Raw genomic sequence first — 11,570 nt, forward strand, 5'->3', positions numbered from 1 at the left:
AGGGGTTGGTGAGCTGGCAAGAAGAGGGGAGAGAGCTAGAGAAATGTGGCAGGGGTTAGAGTGCAGGGGGAAGAGAGAAGAGAAGAGAGGACAGGGCGAAGAGGAAAACCAAGAGAGCGAAGAGGGAAGAGAGGGGGAAAACCAAGAGAGCGAGGTCCTGGTTACAATACATTATATCTCCTTTTGTGATGAATATTCTAATTTACAGTGACCAACCAATACAAGACACAAAACCCTATAGAATCTACATACAGCCTATAAGAACTACTACATTACCATGTGTTATATTTTAAACTCTAAAAACTACTCTTTAGACTTTCTGTTTTGCTACATTGACCTTTGGATCCCTTAGCCAGCAGAAAGGTATTGTTCATCCAAAGGGATTCTCCTTCAGCTGGCCAGGCTATTGTCTTTAGGTTATACAGTAACTAAGACTCGGTATCCTACAACTCAAAGTAAGCTTTCATTTCGATTACAGGTTTTCACATTTTCAGAATCTTTTGCTAAGCAATCGTATTTATAAGGTTTCCTGATTCATCTTTCCCAACACTGTTAAAGCGACTGAATACGTCTTTTTAAGGATTCAGAAGGTCTGTGAGGAAGGACGACATCGAAGCATGTTGATAGCTCACAATGAGCCTGTTCCCAGGAATCCCACTTTGGATGGGATGTTCCTCACAGGGAGCAGTGGCACGTCCCTCTGCAAGCATCTCCCATCCCTGCTGGCTCCCAGCCACCCTCTGGAATCCTGCCACTGCCCAGGGCACAGTTTCGACTGGCAGATCTCCACCCGCCCCCGGATTTCAGGGAGGCAAAGCCTTCAGCCCCAGCCCGTGTTTGTGCCTCTTCCAGGGAACCCAGGGAGCAGCCAAGGAATGTGTGGAGCAGCACGCCTCAGAGAAGGAGCAGAGCGTCTCCCAACCATCCCAAGCTCCTCACTCTGCTCCTCTGGTGAGATTTTTGGGGGTGTCTTGTGCAAGGCCAGGCTCTGGACTTGATGATCCTTGTGGGTCCCTTCCAACTCAGGAATTATCCTGTGATTCCATGATTCTAAATCCAAAGGTACTGCAGGAGGAAGTGCACTGAGTCTGGAGCACCTTGATTTCACTCAACCTGCTTTTCCCAGGAAATTTTTTATATCTCCTTCCCTGATTATTGAGTGAAAGTCATTGCTTTTTCAAGGATGTGAAGGGATAGATGTCCCAGTCCCAACAAGACAGGAATAACTCTATTGCTCCTGGATGAGGAGTCCAGGGCAAGGCTGTACATTAAAACAAGATTTGCACTGTGCCTTGGTACAGGGGTGTGACTGGAGAAAGATCAAATTGTCCTTGGAATAGGCAGGAGAGATCTGAAGACATGGAAAACATATTTACCCCTTGTACTACACAAGGGGGAATGGCTTCCCACTGAGAGAGGGCAGGGATAAATGGGATACTGGGGAGAAATTCTTGGCTGTGAAGGTGGGGAGGCCCTGGCAGAGGTTTCCCAGAGAAGCTGTGGGTGTCCCAACCCTGGAAGTGTTCCAGGGCAAGGTTGGACAGGGCTTGGAGCAAACTGGGATAATGGAAGGTGTCCCATGACACAGAGTTGGAATTTGATGATTTTTACAGACCCATCCAACCCAAAGCATTCCATGATTCCATTAAGGGACCTCCTGGCCAAAGGCATCCTGTAGGATTTTTGTTCAGATTTTTGTTCTGGAGTAGGTTTTTGGGATTCTGATCCATAGTTTTCATGTTTTGGCTTTCAGTCCCCTGTAACATGCTGGACCCCATGGATTTCAGCAATTTGCCCAACCATGAACTGGTGCAAAATTGTTTCCCCCCAAGGCACAACATCCTCACCGATATTTACTGAGGATATTCAGAAACTTAAAACTCAGTCCTAAAAAATGTGTGGCTGGACCAAGCCTGGAGCCACCAACGTATGACAATTCCCATCTGTCCAATGGAGGTGGAGTGATAAAAGGGATCAGGACCCAGACCAGGGCACAGAGGGATTAAAACACATCCCATGTATTTTCCAACCTGATGGGAATGTGCAGAGTGCAGCCCCAGGTCTGTGCTGGAGGTGGAGCCCACCCAGACCATCTGCCCCAGCCTTTTACAACACTCTGAGCATCTCTCTCGTATCCAAGTGACCCAAAATGACTTTTATAAATTAAGATCCCAACCACGACGCTGTGCTCCACTTCCTTCCCCCTCAACACATTTGCTGCTGACACTGAAAGGTTTTTTTCATCTCATTTTTGGGTTTTGTTTTCAGGCCTGGGGCTGTGCAGAATAAAGAGGGAAAGAGGATTCTGTGTTCCTCTGGAATTAGGGAGGCGAGAGTCAAGCAGGAGAAAAATGAAGATATCCAAGAGAGGATGTGCTGCCGTGTCAGAGGCAGATGCTCCAAGCCCTCCAAACCCTAATATGGAAAAATAGCTCTATTTTAGGACCGGAAAAAAAGTGCACATGATAGGTTTGAGATGAGAAATAATCTGTGAGTGATATTGAAAATGATATCACTGCTGCTGTACTTCAGTGCTGCCAGGCTCATTCCATAATTAATAACTCCTTCAGATGGAGTGACTTTCCTTTGAGGGTGCAGAATTAAACATTTAAATCCCTCTCTGTAAATACAAGGCTGTGGCAGAGCTCTCCAGAAGCCTCGCAGCTACACTCTAATGTATATTTATATTCTAGATAAGTATTTTTAGCAAGAACTACAAGTCCTCTCTGCATTTGATGACATCAGAGCTCTGTTTTACATGCAATGTCCTGACTGCAAAAAATATCCCCTTCTTTTTTTCCTGCTCTTGGAATATTGCAATAATTTCTGCCCTTATCCCATTTCTCTTTCACATCTCATGTGAAAGAGAGATGTGATGTGTGTGCCAAGAGGGGTGTGTGGGGCTTTTTTTCCTCTCTCTCACTCCCAAAGATGATAAAATATATAATTTTTTTAAAAAAAAGAAGCAGACAAACAGCTCCTGGTGTTTCCCACCTCTGCAATTGGAGCATGCTGGGATAACTACCACTCATGGCCTGACCAGTGTCCTGCTGTGGAAAGCAACTGGAAATGATCTCTGCTGGGAAAACCCAGTCCTTTAAATATTAATCCTGCTATTCCTGTGGCGCTTCTCTGGGAATCCTGCTCGGGGCAAACCAGGATTGAACGTGGCTCCTCCTTCAGTTTGAATCCGAGCTGAGTGTTGTGTTTTTTCCACAGGAGGAATTATCTTTTGGAATGCCCACTCCACCTTCTGGAATCTTGAAGCTCACAAGTAAAAGCTACTCAAGGCTCATTATATAGCCCTGATTTGAGGTGGGACTCAGCAGGGTGTCCCAGCTGGAATATCCTCACAGATGAGCCTCTCTTGCTCTTTAGTCTCTAATTTCTGGGTGGAAAAAAAGCATTTCAGGTTTGTAACTGGAAACAGGAGATGCAGATCAGGAAAATATTCCTCTCCCTGGGAGGGTGGGGAGGCCCTGGCACAGGTTGCCCAGAGAAGCTGTGGCTGCCTCATTCCTGAAAGTGTTCAAAGCCAGCTTGGACAGAGCTTGGATCACCCTGGGATAGTGGAAGGTGTCCCTGCCCATGGCAGGGGTTGGAATTTGATGATGTTGAAGCTCCCTCCCCACCCAAACCATCCCATGACTCTGCAGATCTCAAGTGCTGCCCCATGTTTGCAGAAGGGCTGGAAGGTGATGGAAAAGGCTTTTTTTTTTTTTTTTTTTTTTGGGGGGGGGAGGGGGCAGATAAAGAATAAAGGCAACGAGGAATGCCCTCAAATCTGGAGATAAAAATCTAAAAATCTCTGGATGTGCTGGGCAGAATGAGCCCTCAGAGAGGCAAGAAAAATTCCTTCAGCAGAGCAGCACCAGTGCTGGATTCCTCTGGCTGTGAAGCCTCACCCGGCAGGGCCGAGAGGTTGCAAGTCTTTTTCTGGCCCTTTGGAGACACATTTTCCTCTGTTCTATTTTCTCCAGCCTATATTTAAACCTCTTCCTCCCCGTGTCCGCTCGACCTGGTGACGCAAAAGTCCGGCCAGGCCTTTGAATCTCCTGCATTTCCTGGGGCAGTGGCACTGGCTGGGTTGAACTCCTGAGGAGCAAAGGGAGGGATAAATAACAGCAATAAGCAAAAAAATCAGCAACTAAGTTTTTTTTTTAAAGTGCTCCCAGTGATGCGTGCTCAGCCTTGTGGCTGCCACAGTGTGAACGGGTGACTTGTAATGCAAAAAAAAAAAAAAAGCCATTTTGTGAATCCTTGTGTGAAGGGTTTGTCACCTCTCCTAATCAAGGAATGTATTAGAGGTGCTTTGAAGATAAAAAAAAAATCTGCTTTTGAGTTTGTTTTGGCTCCCACAGAAACTCGTAGGTCACGTTGGCAGGTAAATCCTGGGTGACAGGAGGGGCAGGATGCTGCACTGGAGACACAAGGGGACAGTCCCCACATGGAGCATCTTTGCAGCACAGCACAGTCACTCCCAGCCTCCTGTTGGCCTCCATGCTGAGCTCAGGGACTTTCTCTTTTGGTCCAGTTCTCCCAGTGCATATCCCAAAAGAGCCTCCTGTCCCACTGGACTGTATTTTACCCTCCTCCCCCTCCTTTTCCAGCAGGGATAGCCTTAAACCTGGCTCTTCCAAGGAGGATTTTTGCACTCCTTTGCCCATCCCTCTGTGTGGTTTTCCCCTGTCTGGCACAGGGCAGTTTGGGAGCTGAAAACAAGCCAGAGACCCCCTCCCTGCACCTTGTGCTGCCCCACATGCCTTTTCCACGGAAATATCAAGCACCAAAAAAAAAAAAAAAAAAAAAAAAAAGTGTTGCAGGCTGAAAACCAGAGAATCCAACTTTATTTACTAAATTCTCACCCACAAGGGAACCCTCACCCTCTCAGTCCCTTTGTATCCAGACCCTGCCCCATCCACACGTGGAAAGTAAAGGCCAGGACCCTGCAGAAAATATGGAAAGGCTACTGGAGGCAGAGCTGGGAGCCAGGATAAAAAAAAAAAAAAAAAGGAATGTGATCTGAGGATGGCAGGGATGGAGCTTTGCTTCTGGCCTGACACATCCGACTGGTTTTGAAGCAGGGAAAAACAGAACAGACGAGTGGGAAGCAGGGGCTGGTGCTCAGTGTCTGCCAGGGTGGGTGGAATACTGGGATCCGAGTAACTTCCAATTATTATCCTCTCCGTGGCATTTGCTCCCTGTAGATCTCAGCATTACCAGGGGGTTTTCAGGGAAGCTGTCAGTGTTTTAGTGGAGCTCTGAGGGCTTTCACCTCCAGGGAAAAAGGGCTCATCATCCTCCTGAGCTCATCTCTGCCAAGGAATGAAAGATTGTTGGATTTTTTTTCTAAATGGTACTGAGACAGACCTTGAGAAACTATTCCCTCTGTGCAAGGAGGAAACAGAGCCTCCTACTTGGGTTTCTTGTGGAAAGAGAGTGGAAAAAGGAAAAAAAAAATGGAGGAAAAATGGACTTTGCCACAGAGGAGGTTGCAGGGATGCCGTGAACACACAGGGATGGTGCATGGGGTGTATCCACGCTCCACTCTACCCTTGTTTCCCAATCATCTGGCTGATCCCTGGAAATTGGAACAGAGGGAATGGCAAATCTCCTGCATCTCTGTGAGCTGGGCACACCTGGCTCATTCATATCTGCTTCCACTCCAGTTGCTTTTACAGCAGACAGAATCAATCCCACATCTGCTCCAAGCAATCCCACAGCTGAGATCCCAGCACTTTTAACCAACTTTTTCCCAGATCTGAGTGTCTGGGATAACCATTATTTTTTCTATCCTGCAGTTTCTGCTCTGAAGGGAGGGCAGAATGAGAGAAGAATTTGCTTGGAATAGTCTTTAAAACATCTGGAAAATGAAATCTGGAAGCTCCAACTGCAAGCTGAGCTCAGGCATTAGCTGAGGGGGATGGGGTGTGTTTGTCTGGCCAAACTTGGAAACTTGAGTTGCAGGTCTGACCTACCCTGGTCTGTCAGTCCAGGGGGTGTTCTGAGCTTTCCAGAAATCCATCCCATTCCCACGTGGAAGCTGAGCCCTTCTGAACTCATTCCTTAGCTTTTTCTTGGAATTAAGTGCCAGCTCTCTGCAATTGCCACCCACATCCTGATGGGCAGGAGGTAACTGGGCCCAGATCCATCCACTCCTGTCAGTCAGGACATGGCACAGGCTGCCCAGAGAAGCTGAATCTGTGGCTGCTCCATCTCTGGAAGTGTTCCAGGCCAGGTTGGATGGGGCTTGGAGCAACCTGGGATAGTGGAAGGTGTCCCTGCCCATGGCAGGAGGCTGGAACTGGAAGATCTTTCAGGTTCCTTTCATCCCAACCCGTTCTCTGTGGGTCCTGAGGGGCAGAAGCAGCTGAAGGTGAGGAACATCTGCTGAAACAGCTGGAATCTGGAGATGTGAGGGGTTTAAGTCCAGGTGCCCAAACTCTTGGCTTGAATCCAGCGTTGAGGATGGGGTGAAGCCACAGGTCAGTGAAGAAGAACATTCCCAAAGCGTCTAAGAGTTCATGAGGCAGCTTGGCAGGGAGAGTGGTGGGCTTTGCCTGGAGCTGGGACACTTGTGAGCTCACAGGGAGCACTGGAGGATGGTGACAGCCACCAGGGCCACCAGAGCCAGCGCTGCAGGGCTGCTCCTCACCCCGCCGCTGTTCTTGGTATCATCCGTGCACAGGTCAGTGTAGCAGCAGGACTTGGGCTTGGATGCTCCTATCCCGTTGTAGGGGAGGCATTCCTCCTCACAGGCCCTGGTCACGGTGAGGTTGCCAAAAAAGGGATAACCTGGGAGAGGTGGATTGGAGAGGAGGAGGAGGTGAGAGAGGGGATAAAGCAGTGAAGGAAAATGGGATTGAGAAACGCTGACAGAGGAGGTGTTGGACATCCCTAATCCATGGGTGCCTCTGGTCCAGCCTATTTTTTGTGGGAACAGGTCTGCCAGTTCTCTCTGCTGACTCTCTCTCCCCTTCCTGCTCCTTGCAAAATCATTCCAGCATGGAAAAGGGACGCAATTCCCTGTAGATGTTTGCACAATCTATAAATTCAGGGACCATAGAGATATCGGCTAGGAAAGGCAACACAGAGGGAACAAGTGCAGTGAGTCCTGATACTTCACTGTGAGGCTCCAAAGCTGATGGATTTCTCTCCTTCCCTCTTTAAAGTGGGATAATTCCACCTTGCTTTTCATAGGGATGTTAAAGGATAATCCAAGCTGGGACTGGGATGGGGAGAGGGAAGTGTGGCCAGTGGATTGAGGGAAGTGATTCCTCCTCTCCTCCCTCTGAGACTCCACCTAAAGAGCTGCCTCCAGCTCTGGGGTCCTGACATGACAAAGACAGGGAATTGTTGGAACAGGTCCAGAGGAGGCCACAGAGCTGCTCCAAGGGCTGGAGCCCCTCTGCTCTGGAGCCAGGCTGGGAGAGCTGAAGGTGTTCACCTGGAGAGGAGAAGCTCCAGGGAGACCTCAGAGCCCCTTCCAGTGCCTGAAGGGGCTCCAGGAGAGCTGGAGAGGGACTTTGGGACAAGGGATGGAGTGAACAGGACACAGAGAATGGCATCCCACTGCCAGAGGGCCGGGTTATGTCAGAAAAACCTTTTTTTCTGACTCAGGGATGGGGCAACTGAGAGGTGTTTTAGAAAACTTTTATTCTATTTTCAGTCTCATGAGAAGGGTGAGACAATACAGATGTTACAATTCACTCCATCACAATCAGAAGCCAAACTATTTCCTAATTGCAATTCATTACAAGCACTTTTTGGCCTGTCACCTTTTGCCACACAATGCTGCTAATGCTTCTAAACCAATCATCTATTAAAATACCCCACGTGGATCTTGCTACAACACATCTTTCATAGTTCTATTTCTCAAAAAACATCCAGTCAAATAGATCTTTGCAAGGTCATAATTTGCAAGGTCATAATTTGAAACTTGTTTACAGTTCAGTTTCTCTCTCAACAATGTCTGTCCTATTCCATGACCTTTCCAAGTCAGCACACTTCATCTCAAGGTTTGCATACAGAGACACAAGGCTGTGTGAGCCTTCTGTCAGGCTTTAAAAATTCTCTACAAATCCATTTCCCCACAGGGCTAGATGGGAAATTGGGAAGGGATTCTACCCTCTGAGGGTGGTGAGGCCCCGGAACAGGTTTCCCAGAGAAGCTTTGGCTGTCCCATCCCTGGAAATGGCCAAGAGCAGGTTGGGAGCAACCTGGGATAATGGAATGTGGGGGGTTTGGAGTTCAGGGATCTCCCTCCCAGCCCAACCCAACCTGGAATTCTGGGATTTGTCCCCTCAGGGGGAGTGGTGGGACTCACCTGTCTCCAGGGAGTGCAGTGTCGTGGTGCACACGGTGGCTCTGGGGGGACACACCACGGCCGTCCTGCAGTTGGAAATGTCTGTGGGCTCCCTGCAGGTGTAACATCGTAGGGACTGGGCTGCAGAGGGGACAGAAAGGGCTCTGAGGTGACACAGCAGAGGAAGACAGACCCAAATCTACAGCTTTTTGACCAAAGGAAGCAGCAGTGTCCCAAATTAAGTGTGTCTGGAGGCAACAGGGCAAAGATTGGATATGCTGGGGGTGAAAAGATCAAATCCCAGCACTGGAGGACCAGGGTGGTGTCGCAGCAGCCTGAGCATGACTTTGGAGGCTCAGCAGCCTGAAAAAGAGGGATTTAGAGGGACCTGATCCTTGAGGAGCTTTGGTGGGTCTGAGCATCCTCTGTAAGAATTCAGCCTGGAGAAGAGGAGGATGAGGGGAGAACTTTTTTGGGATCTACGACTTCCTCATGAGGGGAAGTGGAGGGGCAGCAGTGATCTCTTCTCTCTGGAGCAGTGACAGAATCCAAGGGAAATTTAGGTTGGATATCCAGGAAAAGAGTAGTCAGGCACTGGAACAGGCTCCCCAGGGAGTGCTCATAGCATCAAGAGCTCAGGAAGAGTTTGGACAACGCCCTCAGGCACAGGGTAGGATTGCCGGGATGTCCTGTGCAGGGCCAGGAGCTGGACTTTAATAATCCTTGGATTTTCCAAAGTTCTGCTGCTGTGGCTCGATGATAAAAACCAGCCTGGTTTGAGGTTTTCTCTCCTACCCTCCTTCCACCCGCTGAAAAACAACCTGAAAGCGTCCAGTGCCATCTATTGGTAAAAATCCAACACCGACGCTGTTTTCTTCTTCCCCTCTGGGGCTTTGTGATAAGCATAAATATTTTTGAAGGCATTGGTTTGAACACCTGACTTCGGAAGGAATTTTTTAAGGCACCTGCTCTTTGCAGCAGCTCCTTTGGAAAATTTAGCTGTGGGGTAGAGCCTACACAGTGCAAAACTTCTCTTTGTCCCTTTGCAGAAGTAAAAAGAGGTTTTTGGTTTTTAAAAATGGGAATATTTCAATGTTCTTGTGGACATACTCCCTGTAAACAGTGGTGGTGGAGCCATCCCTGTTTATCCCAGCTCAGGACTTCACTAGATCCCTTCCCAATGATCCATGAGAGGCTGCTTTATATTTTAACAGAGGTAACACATCATCAACAATCATTTGGATGTCTGTGGATGTGTAGGATGGATGGAGCAGTTCTGGCTTCAGGCACTCGGGAAACCACCCTGCAGCCCTTGGGGTGAGGTGGTTTCCACTCACAAACCTCAACATTTTCATGGGTGAGGTGGGAAGCGCCTTGGGGGAATTAATCCCAGTTAAAAGCAGGTTTAAGGAAGGAAAACCTCAACCCCCTCATCTTTCACTGACTCTGGGTGGGGCATTTAGAGGACATGGGTTTTATGGGAAGGTCGCATGGAAGAGGAGAGCCCAAATCCGTAAGGACTGGGACAGGAGAACTGAACAGGGACAGGCTCTGTGTCCTGATCGGAACCGATAATTCCCTGTTCCTCACTGTCCCACAGGAGCTTCTATTCCTTGCTGTCAAGCCTCGGGAATATGAGCAGTCACAGACACACCCCTCAGCCACAACAGGGGTGCCTAGACCAGCTGCTTCCCTCTGGATCATCCCAAAAAAGTTATTTCTGCCTGTTTTCAACTATAAACCAAATGGGGTTGATAACTCTGTTTCCATAAAATTCTTTGAGACCTTGGGTAGTTTCTCAGAAATTCCATTAAATCCAAGACAGGACCGAAGATGGAGATGTTTGATCCCTGCCCAGGCTGCCTTTCCTTTGAGATCTTCCAGGGTCCCAAAAGAACCAGCCTGAGGATCTCTGGGGCCCGTGGGCTGTAGGTTAAACCCCTGTGGGTTGGTGCCATCCCTGGAATTCCTGCTCCAGGCAGGGATGTAGCTGCAGTTGGTCACATCAGCACAAAGGAAGGACACAGTGATGGCCAAACCCTGCTGCAGCTTGCCCAACATCCACACCTATCACAGACCCAGGGGAATTTCGCATTTCCATCTATCTCCTGAAATAAGGGAAAATCCTGGAGCTGGGGGTTTAATAAAACTTCCCAATATCCTTGGAGTTATTTCTCATACCCTCACCCTTATCAGTACTGAAGCTTCACCTTGTGGCTTTCAGCACTTCCAGCAGCCAGCTGGGAGGTTTTAGGGATGTTGAGAGCTCGGGCTGAGCATATCCCATGCCATTCCTGAAGGGACAGGGTGGCAGCTCAGGTCGAGGCTGGCGCTTCAAGCTCTTGCCCAGGCTGGCCCTGCCCTGTGCCTTGTGGTTGTCCCCTCCATCCCTGGATATGGGTGACAGGTATCCAAAGGATGTGCATTGCTCCCAGTAAGGCATCACAGCTCTTCCCACCAGGAGTCTCCCCTTTCCCATTTCACCCCCTCCTTTGACCTTCCTCAACACAAAAAGTATAATTTCCCCTGCCTGGGGGTTACCAGCTCCTTCCTCTCCCTCCCCCTGCCAGGAATTTCCCAGGTAGGGGGGACCTGGAGTGTTGGGAATGAGGAGCTCTTACCCAACTCCACGAACGCCAAGCCCAGCAGGAATCCCACCAGGAGCTTCTTCATGCTGAGAGCAGATCCAGGCAACCAGGACAGATCCAGAGAGCTGCTCCCAGGGAGCTTTATATGTTTTCCCACCCTCCACCACCACCTGTTGTTGATCCTGTGGGCGGATTCCCTTGGGGTGATCAGGGGAGAGCCCAGCTCCAGTCTGGATTGGGATTTGCAGAGGAACGAGTTCTCTGACGAGGTGACATCACCCCAACGAGCAGACTCCTGCCGTGCCTCAGCTCTTCCCCAGGTTTATGTCCTGGGGCTGGTCCCATGGAAAAGGAAAAACACACGGCTGGCACTGCCAGGTGTGGCCCCGTGCCAGGGCTTGGATGGGGAGTGTGACAAGGTTTGTTTGCTCCTTCTAGTCTGGCTCCACCAGCCTGGAGCTGGCTTGTGTTGCACGTGTTGCACTGGCCAACGACTGACAAGGGGCAAGCGGCAGCACGCTGGGCTTCCACGTGCTTTGGAGAAATGGTTCCGTGGGCTGGCGTGACTGGGGTTGCCCAAAGATGTCTGTTTTTCCCAAATCCAGTTCAAAATCAAACCTGGTTTCTGGATCCTTTGGTTATTAACTGAGCCGCTGGGCGTGGGAAGCACTTGGAGG

General features: G+C 49.3%; 1 protein-coding gene across 1 annotated transcript; it reads right to left on the bottom strand.

Moving 5' to 3' along the window:
* Positions 1-4,438: 4,438 nt before the first annotated feature.
* Positions 4,439-11,282, bottom strand: LOC310918042 (ly6/PLAUR domain-containing protein 2-like). Its single transcript, XM_083876748.1, has 3 exons — positions 10,927-11,282; positions 8,327-8,446; positions 4,439-6,795 (listed from the first exon to the last, which is right to left on the bottom strand). Exons 1-3 carry the CDS (start codon positions 10,976-10,978, stop codon positions 6,584-6,586), a joined length of 384 nt encoding a protein of 127 aa, XP_083732874.1. The 5' UTR covers positions 10,979-11,282; the 3' UTR covers positions 4,439-6,583.
* Positions 11,283-11,570: the final 288 nt, after the last annotated feature.

The sequence above is a fragment of the Zosterops lateralis genome (genome assembly GCF_965231275.1).
Source record: "Zosterops lateralis genome assembly, chromosome: 1".
Lineage (NCBI taxonomy): Eukaryota > Metazoa > Chordata > Aves > Passeriformes > Zosteropidae > Zosterops > Zosterops lateralis.

Excerpts from the sequence above, each read along its gene's own strand:
- LOC310918042 (XM_083876748.1), bottom strand. The coding sequence starts at position 10,978 with ATGAAGAAGCTCCTGGTGGGATTCCTGCTGGGCTTGGCGTTCGTGGAG. Across the intron at positions 8,447-10,926 it reads CTTGGCGTTCGTGGAGTTGG|CCCAGTCCCTACGATGTTAC; the intron begins GTAAGAGCTCCT and ends TCCCCTCTGCAG. Across the intron at positions 6,796-8,326 it reads ACTGCACTCCCTGGAGACAG|GTTATCCCTTTTTTGGCAAC; the intron begins GTGAGTCCCACC and ends CACCTCTCCCAG.